This window comes from the organism of the source record quoted next, unplaced genomic scaffold (assembly GCF_019419815.1).
Source record: "Pyrus x bretschneideri cultivar Hongxiangsu unplaced genomic scaffold, Pyrus_bretschneideri_v1 Contig34, whole genome shotgun sequence".
NCBI classification, from domain to species: Eukaryota; Viridiplantae; Streptophyta; class Magnoliopsida; order Rosales; family Rosaceae; genus Pyrus; species Pyrus x bretschneideri.
This window is the reverse complement of record NW_025999657.1, coordinates 2,096,789-2,123,466: the sequence shown is the minus strand read 5'-3', so window position 1 is coordinate 2,123,466 and position 26,678 is coordinate 2,096,789. Positions and strand designations below refer to the sequence as shown.

Sequence of the window (26,678 nt, the reverse complement as noted above, 5' to 3'; positions counted from 1 at the left end):
TAACAGAATATATTGCATCATATACATAGGAACGGCTTGGGCAACACTTTTGATCAAAATCTCTTTTCTGGCACTACTCAGGAGGCTTCATTTTCACCCATTTAGTTTCTTCCAATGTCCATCTTTGATGTAAGCAAACGTATTCTTCTTCGATCTTCCCATAAACACTACGTGCGAAGATAAGAATCATGGAAAGGAACCTGAGGCATATTTAGACGATTTGCCAATAATTGGCCATCATAATCAGTTAAGTTACCGCTAAACGCTACACAACTCTTCGAATAATTAATAGCTTGCCCCATGACATCTTCCTAGATATTCAGTAATTGCTTTACCTGTAAGCATTCTTGTATTATACTCAAAGCAAAAATGAAACTATCATCAGCAAACAATAATGGTTCATGGACAGGGCATCTTTGCATACTTTCATCCCTTAATTTGGTTTTGATTTTCCCAAGCATCAAACAGGCCCGAAAGCCCCTCCACACATAAAACATATAGAAGCGGAGAAGGGGGATCTCCTTGCCTAATACCCTGTTTTGGAAAAACATATCCCACCAGCTCACCATTTAATTTGAAAGAATATGAAACAATAGACACACATGTTATCACTAGATTAATCCACCTTTCCGCGAAGTCCAATTTCTCCATTATTTTCTGAAGAAAATTCCACTAAATACAATCATATGCTTTACTTGTTGCAAGTTATATATTTATATATTAGTTAAAGTGTAAATAGTAGTCTCTTGTCTCACATTGACGAAGTGCATATGTAATACAAATTGTAACTCTTATATATACTCCGCTTTGGAGATTAATGAATATACAAGAAATTCCCAAATATTGTCATATATATTTTTGGTATTTTACCATGTTTAATTCAACTTGGTATCAAAGTAGTTCGCTCTTGGTGACCCGTGTGCTTTAATTTTGTGCCAAAAAAAAAAAGTGAACAGTGCCATGCTACAGTGTCGTGAACATTGCTACAATGTATTAGTAAATTGTCTTATTTCCGCTGTGTATCTTTTGTGCCTTTATTGTTCGTGTTTTAACTAAATGGCTCAATATAATCATAATGTTGTTATGCTTTTCGGTGGAACAAATATATAGATAATTGACACTAGGGCCACTGATCATGTGACTGGTGACCCTAGAGTGTTTGATAAGTTACGTGACTATGTTCGTGATCCGTATATTATCAGTGCAAATGGAGCATCTTCCTCTGTGAAGGGTGAAGGCACTATCTCTCTCACCCCGACCTTATATCGCTCATCTATGCTTTACTTGTTCTTGATGTTAAGTGCAATTTTTGTCAGTAGGAAAACTACTTGATACCTTATATTATTCCACTCACTTCTACCCCATGTATTGTTATTTATAAGACATTCAAAACTCAGAATATAATTGGTCGTGGTAAAAGAATGGGGGTTTGTACATCTTGACTATGGAGGATACTGTTGTTTCAGGTTCAAATAATCATCAAGTTCTATGTGCTAAAGTGGATGACAAACATCAAGTTTGGTTGTGGCATCGACATTTGGGATATCCATCATTCAATTATATGAAGCATCTATTTCCTTCTTTGTTTCGCACTTGTAGTTATTCAGAGTTCAAGTGTGAAACATGTGTCATGGCTAAGAGTCATCATGCTTCCTTTCCCATAAGTGATTCTAAAGCTATTTTGTCATTTGATTTGATACATTCTGATGTGTGGGGTCCGATGAAGGTTACTTCTAATGGATTTTGTTGGTTTGTTACTTTTATTGATGATTGTACTCGATTAACTTGGGTGTTCTTGATGAAGAATAAGAGTGATGTCCTTTTACTTCTTTAAGAATTTTGTGCCTACTCAGTTTCAGACAAAAGTTAAGGTCTTCAGGTCTGATAATGGAGGAGAATATGTGAATCACACTTTGGCATGTTTTTTCCGTGATCATGGTATTATTCACCAGACGACTATTCCGTTTACACCCCATCAAATGATGTGTCCGAACAGAAGAATCATCAAATAATCGAGGTTGCTCGTTCTTTGATGTTGGATAAATATGTTCCTAATCATTTGTGGGGGCATGCTGTTTTGGCTGCTCTGTACTTGATAAATCATGTTCCAAGTAAGGTTCTTGATTTTCAGACACTGTTTGGTTTTTGATTTTCAGACACCATTTGGTTCTTGATTTTCAGACACTGTTTGATGTGCTACAAAAACATGTTATGTATCCAAACTTCCTTCAAAGGTGTTTGCGTGTGTGCCGTACGTGCATTTCTACTCTCATCAGCGGAGTAAACTTGATATATGTGCTCTTTGATGTGTATTTATTGGATATGCTAACAATCAGAAAGGCTATACGTGTTATCATCCTCTTACTCAAAAAACTTATATTACAATGGATGTCATATTCCATGAGGAAGTTCCGTATTTTGTGAAGCCTTTTTCCGACTCTCCATTTCAGGGGGAGTGAAGTGCAGATTCGAAGAGATGATATGGATGATGTGTTATAGGTAGACTTGGGGATGAAACCAGTTATGCTACGTGATACTAACCAGTCAGCTATAAATAGCAATCAGTCAACTATCATTCCTGAGTCAGCTATAGATGGCGATCGGCCAACTATCATTCCCAAGACTATTTCTACTGACGACCCGTCGGATATGCCCAACGAGTTGCATATTGTTGGTATGTCTAATGAATTGCCCCTTGATGACTAGTTGCATGCTACTGGTGTGACTAACAAGTTGCATGTTGATGGTTCGTCCAATGATGATTCTTTTAATGGTTTGGTACAAGATGGTGACATACATGAGATAAATTATGATGATTCCTCTACTTATCAGTTGCCTCCACGAGTCAATCATGAAAAACCTAATGTACAATATAAGTTTGATATGCATGCTAAAGCCTAGTACCCTATCAACAACTATGTGTCTACTCATCGTTTGTCCAAACCATATGTCAACTATCTAGTGTATTGGTTCCAACAAAATTGCAGGATGCTTTGTCTGATGTCACATCTCGACCTGGGCTCCACCACATCCCCGGCTCGACTTCGCCATAGCACGATATTGTCCGTTTTGGGCCCCGGCCACGCCTTCACAGTTTTGTTTTTAGGATCTCACATGAGAACTTCCCAATGGGTCACCTATCTTAAAAATGCTCTCGCCCGAACTCGCTTAACTTCGGTTCCGATGGAACTCGAAGCCAGTAAGTTCTCAAAAGGCCTTGTGCTAAAGGAGGTAGGCATGTACATATAAGGCATATCACCCTCTTCTGTTGGTCAATGTGAGATGTTACAATCCACCCCCCTTAGGGGCCCGACGTTCTCGTTGGCACACTCGCACCACACGACAAAGTGGCTCTGATACCAAATTATCACACCCCGACCCAGGCTCCACCACATCTCGGGCTCGACTCCGCCGTAGCACGATATTGTCTGCTTTGAGCCCCAGCCACGCCCTCACGGTTTTGTTTCTGGGAACTCACACGAGAATTTCCTAATGGATCACCCATCCTAGGAATGCTCTCGTCCAAACTTGCTAAACTTCGGAATTCCGATGGAACCCGAAGCTAGTGAGTTCTCAAAAAGCCTCGTGCAAAAGGAGGTGGGCATGTACATATAAGGCACATCACCCCTTCCATTGGTCGATGTGGGATGTTACATCTGACCCTAAGTGGGTTAATGCCATGAATGTTAAGATGGAAGCTTTGGAAAAGAATTCCACTTGGAATTTGGTTCCATTGACAAACGGAAAGAAAGCTGTTGGATGTAGATAGATGTTCACTATTAAGCATAATGCATATAGTTCTATTGACAGGTATAAAGTCAGATTAGTTGCTAAAGGTTATACTTAAACCTATGGTGTGGACTATCAGGAGACTTTTGCTCATGTTGCCAAACTTAATATTGTTCGTGTTCTTCTGTCCTTAGCAGCAAACCAGGATTGGCCCTTATTGCAGTTTGATGTTAAAAATGATTTCCTTCATGGTGATCTTAATGAGGAAGTTTATATAGATCTCACATCTAGAATAAGTATATCTCCTAAAAAATGTGTTGTGTGTAGATTGTGAAAGGCTTTATATGGTTTGAAACAATCTCCTATAGTGTGGTTTGGGAGGTTTATAAGTTCAATGAAGAAGTTTGTGTATTTTTAGAGTCATTTAGATCATACTTTGTTTCTAAAGCTACAAAATGATAAGATAACTATATTGATTATTTATGTTGATGACATGATAGTGACTGGTGATGATCAGGAGGAGGTACAACGCCTTCAAAAGTACCTAGTTACTGAATTTGAGATGAAATAATTGGGTGAATTAAACTATTTTCTTGGAATCGAGGTTGCACTATCCAAGCATGGTATTTTTATATCTCAACATAAGTATGTTCTTGATTTATTAACTCAAACATGTATGTTAGATTGAAAACATGTTGATACTGCGATTGAGCAGAATTATCATTTAGGCTTATTTCCAAATCAAGTTCCTACTCATAAAGAACGATATCAGAGGCTTGTAGGGATATAATTTATTTGTCTCACACCTGCCTTGACATTGCTTATGCAGTTAGTGTGGTAAGTTAGTTTATGCACTCACCTAGTGAAGCTCATATGGATGCAGTAATCCGTATTTTGAGGTACTTGAAGATGGCTCCTGGCAGAGGCTTGGTTTTCTCCAAGAATGGTCATTTGAATGTAGAAGGGTATACAAATGCAGATTTGGTTGGTTCTATCACGGACCGGTGATCTACATCTAGATATGTTACTTTTGTGGATGGTCATCTAATTACTTGAAGAAGCAAGAAACAAAAAGTGGTGGCTAGGTCAAGTGCTGAAGCTGAGTTTTGTGGTATGTCTTATGGTGTATGTAAGTTGTTGTGGTTGAAAAAATTGTTGAGAGATCTTGGATTTAAACCCAAGGATGCTATTAAACTTCATTGTGATAACAAGGCTGTTATTGAGATTGCTCATAATCTAGTGCAACATGATCGAACAAAATATGTGGAGATTGATCGACATTTCATCAGGTAAAAATTGGATGCTAGAATTATTAATTTTTTGTTTGTGGGATCTCAAGATCAAGTTGCTGATGTGCTTACTAAAGCTATGTCTAATAATGTGTTTTCCAACTCGCTTGACAAGTTGGGAATGCATGACATCTTTGCTCCAACTTGAGGGGGAGTGTTGCGAGTTATATATTTATATATTAATTAGTTTAAGTGTAAATAGTAGTCTATTGTCCCACATTAACGAAGTGCATATGTAATACCAATTGTAACTCTTATATATACTCAACTTTGGAGATTAATGAATATACAAGAAATTCCCAAATATTGTCATATATATATATTTTTGTATTTTACCGTGTTTAATTCAACTTTACTGATGTCCAGCTTCAACGCCATCACTCCATTCCTACCCGACGCTTTCTTATGCATATAGTGGGCAATTTCCGAAGCTACCAAACTATTATCCGAAATCAATCTTCCCAGTACAAAAGCACTCTGATTTGACGAAATGGTCTTCAGAAGCACCCATTTGAGTCTAGTGGTTAGAACTTTTGAGCAAATTTTGTACATTACATTGCACAAATTGATCGGACGCAACTGTGCCATATGGATATTTGTTCTTCGGGACAAGGGTAACGTGGGTGTAATTGATCTTATTCAACATTCTTCCCGTCGAGAGAAGTGTTGGGACTCCCGTTACAAACATCCTGACCAATAATATCCCAATGTTTTTGGGTAGAGACATTCCATCCGAACCGGGAGCCTTTGTCGGATACATCTGAAAGAGCGCACATTTAATCTCCTCATCCTCAAACGGCTTCATAAGATCCGCATTCATACTTTCGGTCACCTTCGGTTGGATGTACTGTAAATTTTCATCAGCATTTGTTGAACCCTCCGAGTCAAACAATTTCATAAAGTAGCTCACCATTATCTACTCCATTCCTGCTTTATCCTCCCGATAAACCCCTTGATTATCAAATAATCCCATTAAGGAATTAGCACACCTTTTTCGGTTTGCTTTTTGGTGGAAACATTTTGTATTCTGATCACCGAGACGTAACCAGTTTTCCCCAAGGCGTTGCCTCCAGAATGCCTCTTTCTGTGCAAGCAAAGAGTGTAATTTATTATAAAGTTCGCACCTTTGTGCCAACGAAGTCATTTAGCACTATTATTTAGTAATATTTTTCTTCATTTGTAATTAAGTTTTGAATTTGAAAATTCCCATGTCTATGGTAACCCCTGGGTGGAACTAACTCACAAGTCTATGGTAACTTCACAAGTTTTTGTAGATTGGAACCTGTGGGTTGAGCTCTTGGGCTAAACCTAAACTCAAGCTAACACGAACTTGATTAAACTCGAACCTAACCCAAGGCCGAAGTGTGTTGACCTTCTAATCTGTCCGAATTGCACCTCTAGTTGTTGTTATAAGGTGACCATCTTGTTGCAATTACCTAATCATTGCTAATTACTTTTTGGCTCACAATTTTCATGTTAAAGATGTTACAACATGACGTTAAATTTCAACTACTTCAACGTCTAAGTTATAATTTGACAAAAAAAAAAAATCTAAATTATAAGAAAAGTAAATTACAACGAAACATTAAGCATTTTTTTATAACAAAATTAACTGCTATTTTTCCCCACGACAAAACGAATTTTAAGCAACATGACGTTAAGTATGAACCTGAGTGGTAATTTTGGGTCAAATTGAGTAGTTTTACCGTCTCTTGGTTGACCCCCATCTTAACATTCCAACCACAAGGAAGGATTCAGACAACTCGAAAGATGCAGAGATCCACAAGTGCTTCCAGAGTCTCCTCCTCGGAGGACTTGCTTCTGACCTACTCCTCCTCACCCCAATCTTCAACCTTCAAACCAACCACAGACGACGGCTCAGATGGCGACCAGCACGAGCATCTGCATCTCCCCACATACGATCCCCTCTCTCATGTGGCAAAGAGAGAGCGACGCCGCATCAGGTCCGCAGAGAACGCCATCCACTTGATACCTGTCCTGCTCGTCCTCTGCGCCTTCATCCTCTGGTTCTTTTCCAATCCAGGTACAATATACACAACCTTCCCGTTTTGCCCATTTGTCCCCATATATTGTTTTCCCTTCCGGGTTATATTTGGAATTATGTTTTGTTTCCTGTATGATCGTTCCGTTTAATTTCATCTTCTCGGCAATATGTTCTGCTTTTGTTTACTCTAAATTAATCTAAATTGTGGAAAGAGGATTCGAACTTGGGTGCAGAAAGACTCGACTCACACTGCGCTAGCCAACTTAGCTACGCCTGGTCCGCAGTTCTGCTTTTAAATACTGTGGCAGTATCTGTTTTATGAAATATAAAAGAAAAATTAGCTGGTTGAGGCGACATGGATTAATATTTGATTCTTTCTTACTTCAAGTTCGAAGATTATAAAACTTTGGAGTGATGGCATGTTTTGGTATTTATTATCTACTGTGGTGCCTTAGCTTGAACTGGTACTGTTAGGATTCAAAAGTTAATCTCTTCTTGTGCAGTTTGAGGAAGTTAGAAACTACAGTTTTCGATTCATCAGTCAGTTTCGCGATTGAAACTAATTTGTTTCCTTGTACCAAACTTGTGTTTCTTGATGCGTGTTTTGCTATCGCGAAAAGCCGAAGAAAATGTTTTCTTGTGAAGGCTTCTTGTGTTGGTCATATCTTTGGAATGTTAGTCCCTTTGTGTTTGGCAACTTTTTGTTGTCCTTTCGCTTTGTTTCGTGGTTGTTTGTATTGCTGAGTGAGCTTTGTAGCTGAACAGATGTGTCGATATTTAAGTGACTCGCTTTCTATTTTTCTTGTCCAGAATGAAAGTTATCATGATTGATGGGAGATACTGATCTTGGGGAGGAGCAGCTTTCCATCAAACATAGAGTTGGAGTTCAATCTGAAGAAACGATTTATGGATCGTGATTGGGGTCCGCCCTTTTACTCGAGGAGCTCTTAGAAATTTATATGAATGTAAGATAACATAGACCTCGTTCATAAACAGTATAGTGTCATGTACAATTAGTACTTTAAGATCATTTCAAAGCATATTTCCCATCCCTTGTCTTTAATAGACTTTGAACTTCCAACAATGTTTTTAACCTAATTAGTTCTGGGGATGATGACACTGCCGCCAATGTTACACAACTGAAGTTTGTAGAGGCTCACAGTCGAAATTTGTGTGCTCCAACAATGGTCCTAACCTAACAAGCTTGGGAAAGATGACATTGTTCCGAAAAAAACACACAACAGGGTCCTCCCACTGTAGGAGTGACCCTACAAGATTTGCACGTACAGTCAGCGGAAAGATGCGTGGCCATCTCTCGCTTCCATACGAGCTGAGAGCATCTTCTACGGATGCTGGTCCTGACTCGATGGCACCCGCAAGCTTTCTTGCCAGAATTACTGCATCTTCCAAAGCACAACAAGCACCTTGCCCAAGATTCGGAGTCATTGGATGCCATGCATCTCCTACCAGCACAACTCTTCCTGCTGAAGCCGAAGGGCTGATGCCGGGCCATAGCCACCGGTCTACGAGTGGTGTTCCAATGATTGTGTCATCCGGGGTATTATCTATGATGTTCAATAGGTCCGAAGGCCAGTCTTCGACTAGTTCGGTAACTTGCTTCTTTAAAAATGGCCCGTCAGTAATCTTCGGACCTGCAATAAAATGTACCACATTGAAAAATCAACCATGGGAATGTTTGTAGATTCCAATCATCGATCTGCATTGTTGGCCAGATTAGAAATTACCTAGAGATGCTCTGTTGTAGCAGACGAACCAGTAGACTTTCGTAGGAGAAATAGGAAGAAAACCGGCACGCTGTCCCTTTCCATAGATTTGATTCAACCTTGGTTCAAATGGCTGCCCGTCGGGGTAACTTGCAAGACCACGAAAAGCACAATGCCCTACATATTTAGGCTCGGGGAACCCCATCCACGTAGCTATAGGAGATCGAATTCCATCACATCCAATTACTATCTGTTGGGGTTCATCAGAACATATTGAAAAATTAGAAACATTTGGTGATCTCAGTTTCACCCTTCATCAATCTGCTAAACGAAAAGCGATTTATATCCCGGAAAACACGTATGAAACATTGTCAAAAGTGGTTATCGTATCTGGAAGAACTTTTAGTCGTTCTAAAAGCATTGTCAAACTGACAGTGTTAAAGGAAATTCAGAGTGGGCTGAGGGTAACCTTTGCATATAGCTGGGTACCATCCACCAATTGCAACAACGTTTCTCCATTTTCAGTTTTTTCAATCTTTGCCAGCTTTGAAGAGAAACGAACCGCACCCGGAGGTAGTTCATTGGCAAGAGTCTCCAGCAGTATTCTCCTCTCTACAGCACGCACCTCTTGGCTGTTTCGTCCATTTCAAGTGAGAAAGAATGAAAGATTTGATTTGCCATGTTCTCTAAGAAAAGAGAGAATGTGGAAGAATAACATGAGTTAACTTCATTACCTTTCATCTTCCTCTTTGAACTTGAAAGACCGTAGCTCTCTTCCATTGTCGGTCTTTACCACCATCCTGCACAGCTGATTCCATGAACCAGATCAGAGGAAATTGGGTAGGGTTTTTTTATTTTTATTTTTTTGTAACAAAAAGTTTAGGGTGAGGGGAGGCTACCCCGTTCCAAGGTCAGGATGTACAACAAGCCTCTTTGAGGACTTACAGATTGTTTAACATAAAACGGGTGGGGCAATTGTTTCACCTTTAACAAGCAAGTAGCTAGCTTCCACCTTACTTAACAGCAAGGCGCGAAAGCCTTCGTTAGGGTTAGGATAGGTTCATAGTTCGGTTCCCTCTGGTGTAACCGGAAACAGAGCTGGGAGTGGTTGTGTGAAGAATGAGGAAACGCAGATGATGAATTAAATGTGGAGATATATACTAGTAATTTGTAGAATTAGCATGAAGAAACATAAGACTGATTAACATACCCTTGAATTTCAAGAAACTGAGTCCTGAGATGGTTTCCAACTCCAATTGCATCCAAAACTCGCCACCCATTTTTGAAAAGGGTGAGTGATGTTCCTCCAGTTCGAAGTGACTCTGCTTGTTCAAGCACCAGCGACCCAACTCCAAGCCTATTCATCCAAAAGGAGAATATTAATACAAAGTGATCGTATGTACACGTATATGTGTGTGTGTGTGTATCTTGTATTGTATGACACACTTTTAAAACTGCATGGTCAAAGATTTAATGTTGCTGAGATTTGGAAGTAACCTGTGAAGAGAGAGTGCAGTGGCAAGACCAGCAATTCCGGCGCCGACGATGACAATGTTTTCACTGCGAGCACCGGATTGAGCTTTGATGATTGAGCGAGAATTGGGTTTCGTTCTGGTTCTGGTTCTGATTGGAGATTGAAACCAATTGGATTGGGTGCCAGAAAGTGATCCAATTTTCGAATGGTATGGTGAAACAAGTGGGTTGTGAAACACTAGGGACAAAGAAAACGTAGCCATGGTTGTTTTCACTTGTGTTTTATTATTCAATTAACATTGCAGAGTTTTGGAGAGGGGGGGAGAGAGAGAGAGAGAGAGAGAGAGAGAGAGAGAGAGAGGAGGTGTTGGTCTGCCAATTAGCCATGGAAAAAGCAGTGGTTACCATGAAATTGGATTTCTAACATTTGGATCAGATAAACCCGGGAAAGAAAGATATTTCAGAGGCCCTTTTGGTTGTGGAGCTCGTCTGGGCCGGGCTTGTCAACATTAGCAACGTATATTGACATAGTGTTCCATCCAGCCCACGCGTCCTCCATCCTTTCTTTCTCTCCTTCGATTCATCTGTTTGACTTACCTTTTGGCTTTCCATTTTCTGGTTTCCTCTTCTGGGTTTTCCTCCGCCTTCATCGTTGTGCCCCCCTGTTTTCTATCAATTTCTTCCTCTTGGTTTCACAAAATTATCTCCGGGTAGACACGATCTTTGATTTTTGGAATACTTGTTGGCTGTTCTTCTCTGTTTTTGGGTGCGAACCGTATCGATTTCGTCTTGAGTTTGAGTAGCTGTGGAGTGTTGTTTGTTGTTTTTTTTTCTTCTTTTTTGTTTTTTTTTTTTTTTTATACAATTATCATCATTTGGTCATAGCTGCTCGAGTTTGAGTAGTTTGTGTCCAAACTCGTATTATGCTTTCTGTTGACAATGATCTCATTGTTTCTGATGTGGGACAAGGTTTGAAGTTGGAGAGACCAAGAACTGGGCACCCTCTACAGACTGCAGTACTACTGTTGCTTAGGTCTATTTCAGTTCCTCTTTACTCTCTCAATCTTCATAACTTGCTTTTTTCATGTCTATCAATCTATCCATTTTCACATTTATATATTAGAATAGACTTAAACCACTTACTACTTGATTATAAGGCTCTTTCCTTTAGCACTTACTTGCAGGACTGCCCGCGCTTTGCTGCGGGTTTTCAAATCATGAATAATATTCATAGAAAATTTAACTGAAAATGCTACAGCGATATAATCGCATTCTTAAATGTAACAATTTAGAGAACGCATGTTTTATATGAGTAACGCTCACAAAACCACAGATTTACACAATTATCTCCAAATGAAAGAAAAAGCAAGAGATATGTGAATTGATCCATAAAATACGTAGTTTAATTTACATCGCTACTCATTAAGTCGACATCAAATAGAAGCTTCACATCACAATAATTAACCACAATCCTCTATTTTTGTAAGTGCAAAATGAAAAACGGAATCAAATATTAAACCCAATATCTTCACAGCACAATGTTCAACCCAAAATCTTCACATTAGCTCAAGAACTATATTGTTTCCAGAGCTTTCCAATTTCCCAGCACGGAACGACAAACATAAAAGCATTAAAATAGCTCTAAATTAAAACAATAGGATGAACTACAAAACGATAGAGGAAAGATTAAGAGCTTACCCTCAGAAAATCAAAGCTCACCAAAATGCTTACCCTAACCAGAGAATCGTAGAGAATAAATCTGCATCAACATGTAAATTATAGAAAAAAAAATTAAAATTTATAAATACCATCATTTCACTACTAATTTGAATAAATCCAGAAACAATATATTGGAATAATCTTTTAGGTCTTCCAATATTAATAGGTTAGAAATTCAGAGATAAAACACCACAATTCATTAAATTCAAAGTTGAACAATTCATTAAATTCAGAGCTTACCCACTGCAACATCAAATGATAGAAGCAAGAATTGTGTTAAAAGTCATGTGATGTGTGCATTTACAGACACCAAGATTTTACATGCCCAAGAAAGGGAATCACTCCATTAAAAAGAGAGGAACTACTGATACTGTAGGTACATTAACCAGACCACTAATTTTAAATGACAGCATATGCTCGAGTAAGCGAAAGACTAAAAGACGAAAAGAAGAGGGTTATATACCCGTTTCAATGTCATTGTCAGGGGCCTCTTAAACCTGGTTCCAGAATGAGGATAGTCCAACACTCTCGTAGTGACTAATACTTATTGTGACCTTCACTCAGTTTGTGAATTAGAAGCTTGAAATACACCAAAAATTATATTAATAGCCATTCCCCTAATTTTAACTACTAACAGCGTAAAGAATTGGAAATTACAATTAAGACCAATGTTTTCCCCCTTTTTTTCATTGCCATAAAAGGCAGAAAAACAAAGGCTTCTAAAACTCAAACCAACCGTCTCATTTCTTCCCAAAAATAAACACATTTTAATCCAACATTCATAAATGCGTGGTCAAACAGGGGAGAAAATTATGTTAATTTGGGCTTCAAATTTACAAACATAACTGTTTACAATAAGCATATATAACATGATTTGGTCTGCAGTGCTTTCACCAATAGTTATAAAAAACAAAGATTCTAAAGATATGCATGCAATAGAATGACTATTACCTCCAAGTAAGCAATTGCATGGTTGCAATCTAAGTTGCACACATCATGTTCAATCTGATAGCTTCAGTATAGCACTTGACAACATTATTTCAGGCTTACATTGAGCACCATCGCATAATCTTAGGCTTACATTGTGGAAAACAGAAGCACCACCAGCGTTTTTAACAATCAACGTTACTTGCCAACATCATTAGAGAGTGAACAATTAGGACCATTTTTTCTGTCCAGCCATTTTAGTTGGCCTAACTCAATGTAATTGCTTCTAATAACAGAATATTCTGATTGATATGGAAAGCGTAGTTCCTCTAAAAAAAGGCTAGAATTATTTATACCTGCCAAACCCAGAGTAATCTGGTTCAAGATGCGAGAGACCATTTATTTCTGTGTAACCATCAGAAGTCTCACTCATCTGCCTCTCAATCCTCTCCAATCCTCCAATAGATGTATAAATGAAACAATGAAAATATGTGGGAACTCAGAAGGGTAAGGTTTGTATAAAGTATAAAGTAGTAGTTTATAGCTTGACTATGTACACTGATATTATATACATATTAAGAGATGCCCAAAATATAGTTGCTCCTATTTTACCGATGACTCCAAACATTGGAGTACTTTGACTACTAAGTATTAGTTGGTAGCTTAGTTATATTTGCAGAACCTTCTATATGTAAAGAGTTGATTGGATTTACATAACTTGTTTAGTGCTAATCTTCAACACAAATGGTTATACAACAATGTGTAACAAACAATATGATTATTCACACTTAAAAAGCTATCCTGTTATAAATGGCTGGGAATTAACGTTTTCAATTAAGACTTTAAACTTTTTTTCTATTGTGGGATTGCAAAATGAGCATCCCAAATTGCATGAGCAAATGGTCTTACATGTAAACGATCTTGCACCCATGCTCAAAATTTTCTTCCCAAGCTACATGAAACAAATTTTGGGAATGCAAAAGAGAAGAGCAAAGATTCCAGACTCAGAGCATGTTATTGACTCAGCCACAAATCTGTTGACAACTATCAAAGACAAAATAGTACTTCTCTCTTAAAGATGTGGTTATCAACCCTTTTTACACATTTTTGTTAAAGTGTAACCTAATTGTTCATTCAATTACAATATCTGAAAACACCTCAAATCAAGCCACCTGATTTTGGCATTTGGGTGAGAAGGGGATACTAATATATATTTCGAAAACAACATCATGCTTTTCAGTCATTTTCATGGTTCTTACCAAAATTTAAAATCTAGAGAGAGTGAGGGATTAAGACAGTCAGGAAATAAACAAATATTAGATATAATTCCACATTCTAAAATAAATATCAGTAAGTTAAAAGTAAAAACATGAAAAAAGGTAAGAAATTTGATATTGTAGTTAAAGACCCATATAAGTAATATACAACTAAAAAGCTAGATATTAAACCTAGAATAATGCAGAAAGATTGTTTTTTATAGTACTGCCAATGACAATTAATACATCCAAATAAAACCTAACATTCATATGTGAATAACAATGAAGGTAGAGATTACTTGCAGAAGAGATGATTGCAGTTGAGTGAATCCACAGAACTCAGCAGACTCAAACTGCAAAACAGATGGGGAAAAATCAAACCCATTAACAGAGTGGAGAAATTTTAAATCTTTAAACAAATTCTACACAAAATCATGTAAAGGGTCTGTTTTGGCTACCGAGAAACTTAGTATACATTTGAATATTATTACATTTTAATATAAAAATTAAGCTTTATTCAGATGGGAGAGATCAAAGGTTGCATCATTCAGCTTCACACATGCCCACAACACAATTTCAAAAACTGTCATCTTAAAGTCACATTCTTTATCAAACTCCCACTCCGGAATCAAAGATCCGCCAAATCTCTCTCTCTCACTCTCTCTCTGTCTTTGTCATCCAGTACGCATCCGCCATGTTTGAGGCTCAACCCTAAACCCTAAATATCGAAAAGTAACCTATATCAAGCCCCAATTGCTATCAATGAGAGCAGCCTTAACGTCTTTGGTCGGCGCACTGGTTCTCTACATTAATATGATTCATCACATTCTCTCTCGAATTTCACTCTCGCATTCCTTGAAACAAATTCTGATCATAATTCATTCCTTAAGTAGAACTAATAGATTTAAACAAAGAAGAAAAATAAAATAAAAAATAAAAAAGGAAGCTGGGTTTTTACCTCTAAACGATCTCCCAGCAACAAAAGGCTTCAATCGCTATCTTTGCACATTCGATTGGTCAGTAAAATATACAGAATAAGAGTTACATCACATAACAATAAAGTAGAGAGAATTGGAAGACAAAAGGAGATTTAAAATGTGTAAACCTCACAAACGTCACAAACCCTAGAATTCTTGCTGACCAAAATCACAATTTCAAATTTGAAGCTGCATGATATGAATAGAGTTTGTAAACTTAATCCTAAAGCACAAAAGATTTGAAAACGACTCCTCACCTCAATCAGCTGAGGCTGTCATGGGCTTCAAATCTCAGTCATTCTGTGCAACCATGGCCTTTGTCCTCAATCTCAGGCCTTCATGGCTCAAGAGTGCAGGTAGTGAGAGTGATGCAACGACTCAATCTCCTCTCTCTCTCTCTTGAATCGTACACCCCTATGACTCTGTCTACCTGCAAGTCGTATTTCTTCCCCTTACCAAATCCCTATCGCTCTCACTCTTCCTTCCTCCCCCTCTCTCTCCCCTCCTCCTCTCTGCAAGCCGCATGCCTTCCTCTCACCAAATCCCTATCTCTATCCCTCCTGCTCTCTCTCCTGACGGCATGCTTTCACCGAGTCCCTCTGCAGCTCATAGAAAGAAAGGAAATGAAAGTCTCCCTAACCCACCCAATCCGTTCGAAACCCTACAGACTAAAACGACCATCGCACCCCTACCTTTCCAGGATTATCAACACACGGCATCAAGAATTAATGAAATAAGTTTAACCATATATTCAAACAACAATGATATAAACAACATAGAAATAAAATTGCAGAAAAATCTAAGGTTTAGATGAGAGAAGAATTAAAAGCATCTATTCAATTCAGGTGCTTGAAATTCATATGTTTACAATTCATCTACTGAATGGAGCATGTAGAAATTGACTAAATTCATACATATGTTTGGGACTCATCCTTCTTCCTCATAAAAATTGCTCCGAACTGCAATTTTCAATACAATTTGAGCCAAAATTTAATTCAGTATCTGTCATCATCAAAATCTTCTTCCGAGTCAAAACTCATGATTGGGGGAGTTCAATAAGCAACAGATAATTACCTAAAGGTTTCATCCACCAACAACAATCCCTTCCTCAACAGCCGAATGAAAAAAAAAAAAGTTTAAATTTTGATGGTGCTTTCTGTGCCAAAGATAAGATGAAAGAAAACTTAACATGTGTACCTATTCAGGTAGAGTGAACAAAGATTTTATACAAAACAGAAAAATTAGCAATTTGTAAATTTATTTTGTCATGCCATAAAGTTTTTAAGAATCGAGTAACATATATTTTTGGACATACTGGTTCTTTGCACGAATAAACTGAAGGTGTAACCCCGCCTTCTTCTGTGGAATGCTTCTCTAACTGCAATAGCAGACAAACTGATGATGATGGGGACTACTAAATTCCTAAAAAAAACATAAAATTTTGAAGCTTTACAAAGTGTAACAATAAAACTGCACCCCGTGGAGAAACAACATAATTCACTAACCTCAATAAAGTCAGAAGTATCCGCATCCTGCCTGTCTGAATTCCTGAAAAAAGCATGAAATTTTGAAGCATTACAAAGTGTGCCTTTTAAAACTTGGACACAGGGCCTTCTTCTTCTTTCTGAAATTATCAAAACTAATCAAATTGTGGAATTCCAACCGTTAAAATGACATACCAGACTGAAGAAACTTCAGCAGTTAGAAGATCATAGCAGCAAATGCATCAAAAGAACAAAAAACTATATGAAAATTACAGAACCTAGATGAAAGGAAAACCAAAAAGCATCAATAAAATGAGAAACAGAAGAACTCACCTAAGAATTAGAGTCCCAAGAAAGCAGCAGGTTGATTTGATATGCCAAACTGCACTGCTTTTATATATCAATGTTTGAAACAATCTTTCAAATTTCTGAAAAAAATAATAATACTTTGAAATAATGAACAAAATCTACAGAACCCAGAACCCTTTAAAGCCAATTATATGTGGGGGTGGGGTTGTGGGATCACAAAAAGTCCAAATTTTTTTTGCACCTCCCATGAAAATTAAACATTGGCATTGATTCACAGAGAAGAATATGGACAACGACAAAGATGGGATGCGCGCCTCTGGGGGGGAAGGGGGGGGGAGGAGGTGTGGTGGAGGAGAGGGATGAGAGTAGAGGGAATAGACGCAGACCAAAAATATAAACTTAAAAAAAAAAATCATACGAAGATATTGTTTTAACAATTAATGGCATATATATATATCAAGGAGACAAATAGTTGCAGAGGCTTGGATTATACCTTTTCATCTTGGATTTGAGAACTTTGTGGCCTCCGCCTTATTTTTGAACACCAGATTAGAGCTCTGTGTGCTCAAATTAAATCAGTTCATCCAGGCATGGGCTTCAGATCTCACTAACTCTCTGAAAGCTTGGGCTTCCTCCTCAATTTCCGTCATATTCTCTCTGCGCTGTATCCCTCCTCCCTCACTCAATCAGGTCAGAGAGCAGACAAATTTGATGTGGACTTCAATGTATATGAATCCATGGTTGAACTCATTTCCTGACACACTGAGTGAAAGAAATGAATCATCAAATTAAGATCCACATAATTAGTTGCATTTGTCACCAAAATACCAATCATTCCAAAACACCATTGAAGCACTGAAAAATCACAAATTTCACCAAATTCAAAAGCACCCAACACCCACCAATAAAATTTGGAATAAGTCTAATTAAAAGGATGAGATTGCTTGAAACAAAACCCCCAAAATCACAAAAATGAAATTTTAACAGAAAACCCATTTCTAAGCCCAAACTTACACACTTCTAACACATAATTTTCAAACCACAAAATTACCCACCCTAAAAAGTGAACCTGTTTATAATGGTCAAACCCATATGATCAAACTCACCGAATACTGAAAAAAAAAATTACAATTAATAATTACCTCAACAGCTAACAGAGCCAAAGCCAAACCCCAGAGCTTCGAATGGCAAAAATGATAACAGAAACATGAATAGTCCTTCTTCCTTCCCCACTACTGCTGCCACTTTCTCTCTCTAAATGAGTTACCATTACACCAAACCATTAGCATGCAAGTATTTAACTACAATGTTTAGTGCTTTGCAACTGAGCCATGATACTGAATCAAAAGAAGAAAAAAAATCATATATTCTTGGACATTTTATCATGAGATCATACCACCACAATGCTCAAGATCCTAAATTAGTATACATTTGCATACGCAAAATCTATGATCGTCAATTCAGACCAACCCTCGTACATTTGCAGCTCAAATCAGCACAGGAAAAAAATGCTAGGCATGTATGTTCCCCCAAAAGTGAGTTTATCAGTCTTTGAGATGGGCAATAAAAACCTATCAACATTGTGCATTCATGAATCATTTTTCTTTAAAAAAAAATAATAATAAATAAATATTTAAAAAAATCAGCTTTTTTGATAATGAATCCAATTAAACAGTTTAGAATCAGAAGTCAACAGAGCAAAAAACAAAATCAAGTCACTTTTTATATACATTTTAAATCAATTAGATCAATCAGATAACAGAAAGAAGATGGAATTCCACAAAAACTGTAACAATAGTCAGCTCATTTAGGTACAATTACTACGAAGATTGAAGTCGAAAACATAAAAGGAAGTAAATTTAAATCATTTTTCCTACACTTTCCCAGCAACCAAGCAGAGAACTAAGAAATTGAAAGCAAATGAACTGATTGGCGCAATCAATTTAACCAAAGAAATCCGATTTTACTACGACGGGGGTAAATATGATGAAAATGGTGAGAAATTACTTACAGAGAGAGCTTCGATGACTTGGCCCAGAAAGCCAAAGAGGAGATCCTTTCTTATGAGAGAATCAAAAAAGTTCTAAGCTTTTAATTTTGCAATCACTTTCAGTTCTTCATCTCTTACTCTAAATCCCAATTACAGAAATATCTAAACTTTACTTCAATTTAATATTGTTTCCCCAGAACAGCACAATCCCACAAAAATAAAGTTAAAAAAAAAAAAACAACAACAACAATAAATCATGAATTAAATTAAACTTCTCACCTCCACCTCCAGCAAAGCTTTCACATTCTCAACCTGTCACAAAAAACAAAAATAAATAAATAAATAAATAAATAAATAAATAAAGAACTTGAATATAGCAAATCAGCAACCCTACTCCCCCTCTTTCTCCTTCTCCCTCTCCCTCTGCAATTCACGTGTGCACCCCCTCCCTCTGGAACTCTCCCCCCGTGAAACCCCTAAACCCCGCGCGTAGGCCCTATATCTTATGGCTGCAACCTCACGAATCGTCCCCATCACCTCAATCCTACCGAACCACAAATCAGGTACAATTTATGAGAGTAATTGTAAAAACTGGATAAAACACTTTAAATAACTATTAAGTTTTGAATTAAACTGAAGAAAATAGTTCAAACTAAGAAAATCCCAGTAAGTGGAAAAGGATATGGTGAGTGATTAGTGCCTAGGAATTGCTCAGAAGCACATATCCTTCGAATTCCTCACCGCAAAAGCAGCAGGCCTATAAGTAAAAAATAGAAAATGGTAAAATTAGAACGAAAACAACTTTTATAGAGAGCAAAAAAATGGGTTATGTTGCAGAACATCCAACTACCATCAAATTATGGATAATCAAATAATGAATTGCCATCAAAATTCCAAAATATAATCTGACAATTGGATACAAACCGAAGAACCAGAAGGTGAGGAGGACGATGATGCAGGACCACGCCACGTGTCATCTGTAATCATGTTGACACCTCATCGGCATATTACCACCGTACGAAGTGCCGATTTCGTGGTTTTGCTCCAGCTCCGGATGCCAGAAATGGGTGTGTTGGTAGCACTGATTGTCATCGTCCTCCTCCCGAACCTGCGAAGCTCTCAAACGTCATAGCGGCAGTGGCAGCAACAGCAGCACCGCCTGAAGTATTCCTACTGGTCGAAGCAGCAGCAGAAGAAGAAGATGAGGAAGACGATGGATGTTCTTCCATTGCAAAGAGAGAGGGAAAATTGGGGGGAAATTAATTTCAGAACCCTGATCCTAATTTAGATGAAAAGGTAACGTACACATGAAGGTCTGAGGAAGAAGGTCCCATGACGATGGATTTAACTGAGATTATGAAGAGGAATGGGGTGAGCAGCGCTGGGGCTAGGTTGAGAGAATGGAGAGAGAAGTCTCGAATTTGAGAGAAATGAGAGAGAAACGGTGCTAGGGTTACAGAGTGAGAAAAGGGAAGAACGGGGGATTTGATGGATGGTTATCGAGAGAGCAGGGAGAGAGAAAGAGGGAAAGAAAAGGCGGTGGCAATTTTGTAAATAAAGTGAAATTCGGCTCAATCCTACGGACAAAATTACCCCCTAACTTTTGGGAATTACCTTTCCAACCCAGCTCAGATCTGATGATTTTTGTTGTAAATAGCGTGAAATCGAGGGGCAAACAATTGACTGTAGCCCAATGAACAGTCAATTGCTCCCTAGTTTTAGAATAGATAATTTGTGGTAATGATCCATGTGGTTTCACCAATGAACTCACATCCTTGGATGGCAAGAGGACTCAATAGAGCTCAGTATATAACTCAAAATCCATTCTACAAACACGTATTTTTTACCTTATTGAACATAAGGATGTAAATAGATTTGGATATAAATGTAAATAGATTTTAATATATTCCGCATGTTAAACACGGTTTCAAAACTCACAGCATCGCGCGGGCTGAATTGCTAATATAGACTATATCAAGAAAATCTACCAAATATCGATGACATATAGCAACATTCACTGAATAGGGACACTTCAGTTGACGTCATCGATGGCGAACAGTTTATGAAAGTTCAAATATTTTTTTTTGCATTTGCTTCTTTTTCTCAGCAGAAAAGCCTCGATTTCTGGTAAAGTTTGAATTAAAAGTTCTTGATCATTGAACTTTGGTGGTAAGGGGCATATTTTTTATTTTTTATTTTTATTTTTTATATAAATGATAGGGTTAGTAAGTTAAACAGTTAGTAGTTAGGGAAAGAAGAATCAGTGATGATTGAACACACACCAGAGTTCAAAGCATGAATACTTACCTCAACTGCGTAAAACGCTATCTATTGTAATGAGTTTGTCGGATGTGCTTGTCGGATGTGCGTGTATCTCACACAAAATCAAAGAGATTAATACTTGAAATTTGAGGAAGAGATTAATACATATAATGTCTACTTGCAACGAATCTCAAAATTTAGATTACTGATAAGGACAACGAATCACGTTCCTTTCAGAATTGGAAAAATCTCGATTAGTGGAGAGGAATCCACCACTAAAAAGAACGTACGAATTAGGGTGAAAGGTGAAATGCCACCACTAAGGTGAACGTCTGAACCCACCACAGAAAAAAACAAAAACAAAAAAATAAAAAATAAAATAAAATAAAATTATGGATAAAAGATTTTCAAGTACCAAGAGATTGAGATCAAGTTATCAAGTACCAAAGGTTCTTCATTAACATTGGAAAACATGTATGAGAGATTTGTAAACGACTTCTTCCGAGTAGGGATTTGCAATTCTCTCTCACATATCTTAATCGGTTGAGTAATTTTCTACTTCTTTATTGTAACCATGTCCGGTTCTATCCCAAATCAAGTTAATTTCTGCCTTACCTTGGCCGAATTACTGAGTTTACTGTCTTACCTTGCTTCTCACCATAATGATTGGTGTGAATATAGCTATTTTTGTGACCCATAGTCACTGATATTATTCCTAACTTGCATCTTTAAAACTTACACAATATGATATATGTAATACTTTATCATAAAAAGCCCAGTCTTTCCGTATGGAACTATTCATTCTGGATTATACAATGCAACATATTTTGTCAATTTTCGAATGCAAAGGGTTCTGATTCTGGTAAGTATCACATGGATATATGAAGTTATGCTCTTTCCTTATAAAGTAGTTAATCATATGTAGACGCTACGAAATGTCGGTACAAGACTGGAAGAGCACGACCTTTGGACATAGAGGTTAGAAAGGAAAATTAATCAATCGTAATCCAAGTAGATGCATATGATTCTTTGAATTCTATATACATTCGGATGTGCCCTTGGTGCTGTATACAGTAGTTTATGTAGTAGTCAATGTCCACAGAAAAGTATATAATATATTTTCTGGGTTTAATCTTTACTTGTTTCAGTCTTCCAAACTCTGTAGATCTCTCTCATCAGCTAGCTAAACTGCAACTTATGGAGGAAAAGATGAAGATTTTGGTGCCAATTTTGCATCCTTCGCAAGTGACCACTATTGATGTTAGCCAGCTGCACCAGGACTCTCACACAAGGTCGGTATTGGTCAGAAGTATTCACCGTGCTTGCCAAGAAATGGGGTTTTTTCAGGTAACCAAAACAAAAATTGCATGTTGATTTCCCGGTTGTTCTTAAATTGTTACCCCAGATAGTATATTTAGCGTTGTACTTTCTAGGTTATCAATCATGGAATAAGCAAAACAGTCACTGAAAATGCTCTTGGCTCGTTGTCAAACTTCTTTGATTTGCCAATGGATCAGAAGAAGCTATTCTCGTCTGATGATATAAGCAAGCCAGTAAGATTTGTGACTAATTCGAGGGACTTTATCAAACTTTATGCCAACCCTATTGAAAATTGGATTGATTTATGGCCTCATAATCCCACAGAATTCAGGTAATTAAAATCTTTCTTCAAAGTTCTAATGAGTGTGATCACCAAATAATGGGGGCAATGTTAATTTGGATTCTTTTGTACTATTTCTTTTTTTATATTTTCACGAATTCATTTACAATTTTTGCCTTCATAGTCACAATTTGTTTGTAATCGGGTCCCCATAATTCTTTTTAATTTTTTATTTCACGAAAGTCATCATAGATCTTGAATTCAGATCCTCTCCTGATCTCACAGTCTGAAACCAACAAATTGCGTAATCCATACCCTTGATTTTTGTGAGGTGGGCCAGTAGGAATGACTACTGGGGCATAAGATTTGAAATGAGGGTCTAGAGGATTACTCAATCTATCTGCTCGAGACTACGATATCTAGAGAGGATCTCGATTCATAGATTTGAACTCAATATTTCTACCTAACAAAGTGAAATTATAGTGCTAAGAAGTTAAAATAATCAAGGACCAAGTCCCTTCGTATTGTTTTGTTTTTCCTATTTATTAATGTGTGTTTTGAACACAATGATATCGTTGTTTAGTTGGTATTATGCTTATGTCCAAAATTAAATTATTGTTTTCACATTTCAGTTAGGAATTAACTTGATATTATTTTGTTAGAGAAAATTTGGGAAGGTATGCAGCGGAAGTAAAGAGATTAAGCATCGATATAATTGGAGCCATAGTAGAGAGCTTAGGCCTCGGTCCAACCTACTTGAGGAGCAGCCTGGGGCAAGGAATGCAAATGATAGTAGGCAGCCGATATCCTAGGTGCTCCTCATCTAGCAGTATACTCGGAACATCGTCACATACAGACCACAGTATCATCACCATCATTCTCGAAAGTACGTCGGGGCTTGAGATTATGGATTTCGCAGACAATAATGCTTGGAAGTCTGTTCCGGCAACCGACGCTACCCTTAAGGTTCTAGTAGGGAATCATCTCGAAATACTCAGCAACGGGTTGTACAAGAGTGTTTTCCACAGGGTGGTTCCAAACCCTGAAAGGAATAGGATTTCTATAGGTAGCTTTCTTAGCCTACCCATGGAAGAGATAATGGAGCCTGCCATGGAGCTCATTGATGAGCAGCATCCCAAAAGTTACAAGGCAAGTAGCTTAGATGAATATATCAAGTTTCTCTCCTCCAAAGAAGAAAAATCCTACATAGAGAGTTTGAAGATTTGAATAAATAACTTGATCGGACACTTTAGCTATGTATTGATATTTTCTTTGTTGATGCATGCGATATTGCGGAGGGAAAACCACGTTAGGTATAAAGGTGAATGTTCTTAACCAACTAAATATGAGCAATCGAGTGCCTATATGTATTCATGTTAATAAAGATGGTTTGTGTGGTTCATCCTTTACTCAATTTTCTACCATATCTTTAAACTAAAATTGTTATCTACCTGTACATATTTGATAAGTTAATCGTTGCAGCTATTATTTGCTGATATTAGGTTGTTTAATTATAGAAGTCTTTATATGTTTGGTTTCGGTTGTATTTGTGGAGTCATTTTTGTTATTGAACGTTCTTTTATTATGGATAAGTTTTTCATATCCTACGGAGGAAGAATGCGCATATGTCATCTCCTGCGAATAACGCATTTTACCTTAAAGTTTTATAATTAGAAGTGTTTAGTTTCGTAATTTTTATTTCAAAATCATCCAAACAAAAATTTCATTCGTCTAAGAGATCATTTATGCATTCAATTGTATGAAACAAATCAGCGGTGTGAGTTCAAGTAAAAATATTCATGACGAACTGTCAATTGATACAGTTGGTAGACCAAGTTCAGCTTACATACCTTTGAGCAGACTTTGAATTTTCTCAAGGTCTTAGATTCTGAAGTAGTATTCCTTAGTATGCATCTCCTCATTGCAATCGTCATCAAGCTCATCAGTTGCCACACTACGGACTGCACCAAGCGCAACCAACAATGCTGGCATATTTCCTTTAAATGCCTTCATTTGATCAGATGTTGGGGCAGTGGACGAGGAAGACTACATATTTTGTCAAACTTTCCACCTCAATAAGTAGATTCCAAGTCAATATCGCATGACTCAAAACGAGGAAGACTACATATTTTGTCGAACTTTCCACCTAAATGAGGCAGTGGGCTACTGAAGTAAGAACAGTAGCCAAGGCAGATTCTTCCCTCCCTGCAGAAGCGGCCTCACCTTCTTCTTGCTCTTTTCCATGCTAGCACTGACCACTGCTTCCTAAGACCTTCCCCAAGGTATGGAATGCTTTGCAGACGCAGATATAGACCTCTCTGTTGTCAACCAAGTCCTTCTCACCACTAAAACCTAGCCTACCATAAGGACCGCAACTTGCTGACTTGAAAATTCAGTTGTTGTGCATCACTGTCCTCCTTGACTGTTGGGACACCATCGAGATTGCTTCTCGACTCTTCTTTAGCCTTACACTTAACAAAGCTAAATTGAGAACCAATCAAAGATTTAACTTGGTAGCTTAATTCTTCTAACAAGTGATGTATCTGCGAAGTAAAGGAAAGATGATCATCAATTAGCATCATTATGCCAACACAAGGTGGATAACTTAGGAAGTAGAGCATGAAGATTAACAAGTGCAGACTCAACACGAAACCGCAGACGTGACAACTCATTACCTTCCTACGTTCCTACTGATCTTTGGGATGGCCACATCAGAACACCTTCTTGCTTATACAGGTTGTAGGCGGGCCATCAAACTTCATGGCGCACATGATTCCCTAACCATCCACATCTACGAAGATCTTCCGAAGCACTTAGAGACATATGCACCACTTTTCATACTTGGACTTACGATGTCATCACTCTTAATAACTCGACATCATTCTTTAAGTTTCGTGCTCCTTTTAACACGCCAATCACCATGCCCACGCACCTTGCAAACAGCATGCCGATGCTCAGGCCTGCCTACTTTGCCAGTCCAAAAGAAGAATGCAGGCCGATGGTCAGAAATGATTGTTGAGCATGCGCACACCCCATTGCGCAGAACACATTCTTGATTAACCTTGCAATTGGAAGCTTGAAGTCTAAAGAGTTCTGAAAAAGGATGAGATATATAGTCCTTTACAAGCATCATGACAAAGTCCAGGGGGAAAGCAGCATCATTGTGTTTCAGGTAAGCCTTGAAAGTTTTTTCATCTAGCCTCGGCAGCTTCAGATCAAATTTCCCTACTTCAGATAAGATTTTCTCCCTGCATGTACTATGGAACCTTGATGCAGCTCACAGCTTTCTTTGAAGATGACATCGCGCTCTACCTGCCAAAGACGCTAAGAAAATTTAGAAAATGCTCACAATACCTTAATTTAATCCAATGACACTTCTGTTGGTAGAAATGCTAGAGATGTAATGGCTTTTGACTGAATTAGGAAGAACAACCTAATTCTCAAAAAAGAAAAAAGAAAAAAAAAAGTTTAATCGGCCTGACCAGCATCGCGATTCATTCCGTGGCTACGCCCTAACATCAACATCAGTCGACTTCCACCCGCATTGCTGCAACCAACATTTGACCATTTGATTTCCCCCCGAGTTGTATAGCCGGTGCATCTAACCAGTTGGATTCCCCTCGTGATCCTCTCTATAGCTGTACCTCAACATCAGCGCCAACCGGCTTCCCACGAGTTGTATGGCTGGTGCACTAATGGAATAAACAGTATTTGTTTGGCTTTTTCTTGGGCAGAAGCTCAGGGAGTGGTTTTGGCAGCTTAAGGAAGAGCTTGTCCTTGGTGATGTGAAGGATGTTGTTGATGGTAGTGTTCAAGTCTATGTACTTCTTGGTCTAGGCAGAGTTGGTTTGTCTTTTAGTCCTCTCATGTTGTTTGACAGAGATGGGGAGGCGGAGTGTTGTAGTCTTCCTTTTTCCGCCCAAGCTTCTTGTTG

At 37.9% G+C, this 26,678-nt stretch overlaps 3 protein-coding genes and 1 long non-coding RNA gene across 31 annotated transcripts; 2 read left to right on the top strand and 2 right to left on the bottom strand.

Annotated features, from left to right (window-relative positions):
- The first annotated feature begins 6,675 nt into the window (after nt 1–6,675).
- On the top strand, nt 6,676–8,086 carry LOC103935841. Its single transcript, XM_009345648.3, has 2 exons — nt 6,676–7,062; nt 7,834–8,086. The coding sequence occupies exons 1-2, from the start codon at nt 6,789–6,791 to the stop codon at nt 7,836–7,838; spliced, it is 279 nt and encodes a 92-aa protein (XP_009343923.2). The 5' UTR covers nt 6,676–6,788; the 3' UTR covers nt 7,839–8,086.
- Nucleotides 7,995–11,027, bottom strand: LOC103935844 (monooxygenase 2). 4 transcript variants are annotated; one of them, XM_048591578.1, is made up of 7 exons: nt 10,245–11,027; nt 9,958–10,104; nt 9,482–9,547; nt 9,217–9,379; nt 8,769–8,997; nt 8,154–8,675; nt 7,995–8,108 (listed from the first exon to the last, which is right to left on the bottom strand). In XM_048591578.1, exons 1-6 carry the CDS (start codon nt 10,481–10,483, stop codon nt 8,155–8,157), a joined length of 1,365 nt encoding a protein of 454 aa, XP_048447535.1. In that variant the 5' UTR covers nt 10,484–11,027; the 3' UTR covers nt 7,995–8,108; nt 8,154. The 4 variants fall into 4 exon arrangements, with proteins under 4 accessions (XP_048447535.1, XP_018500174.2, XP_018500175.2 ...); XM_018644658.2 differs by having other exon boundaries at nt 7,995–8,675; XM_018644659.2 differs by lacking the exon at nt 10,245–11,027 and having other exon boundaries at nt 7,995–8,675; nt 9,482–9,555; nt 9,958–10,097.
- Nucleotides 11,028–11,128: 101 nt separating this feature from the next.
- Nucleotides 11,129–24,153, top strand: LOC103935845 (2-oxoglutarate-dependent dioxygenase 21, chloroplastic). 5 transcript variants are annotated; one of them, XM_048591580.1, is made up of 4 exons: nt 11,129–11,253; nt 22,293–22,491; nt 22,578–22,795; nt 23,407–24,153. In XM_048591580.1, the coding sequence occupies exons 1-4, from the start codon at nt 11,144–11,146 to the stop codon at nt 23,969–23,971; spliced, it is 1,092 nt and encodes a 363-aa protein (XP_048447537.1). In that variant the 5' UTR covers nt 11,129–11,143; the 3' UTR covers nt 23,972–24,153. The 5 variants fall into 5 exon arrangements, with proteins under 5 accessions (XP_048447537.1, XP_048447541.1, XP_048447538.1 ...); XM_048591584.1 differs by having other exon boundaries at nt 11,196–11,253; nt 22,310–22,491; XM_048591581.1 differs by lacking the exon at nt 11,129–11,253 and adding an exon at nt 21,521–22,006 and having other exon boundaries at nt 22,310–22,491.
- Nucleotides 11,575–20,277, bottom strand: LOC103963491. 21 transcript variants are annotated; one of them, XR_007260931.1, is made up of 12 exons: nt 19,807–20,277; nt 18,904–19,639; nt 18,035–18,146; nt 17,386–17,654; nt 16,779–16,965; nt 16,605–16,647; nt 16,415–16,521; nt 16,174–16,206; nt 15,081–16,058; nt 14,422–14,475; nt 12,891–13,322; nt 11,575–11,979 (listed from the first exon to the last, which is right to left on the bottom strand). It is a non-coding gene; the product is annotated as an uncharacterized LOC103963491 (long non-coding RNA). The 21 variants fall into 21 exon arrangements; XR_007260932.1 differs by having other exon boundaries at nt 16,174–16,202; XR_007260921.1 differs by having other exon boundaries at nt 15,081–16,521; nt 16,779–16,791; nt 16,917–16,970.
- Nucleotides 24,154–26,678: the final 2,525 nt, after the last annotated feature.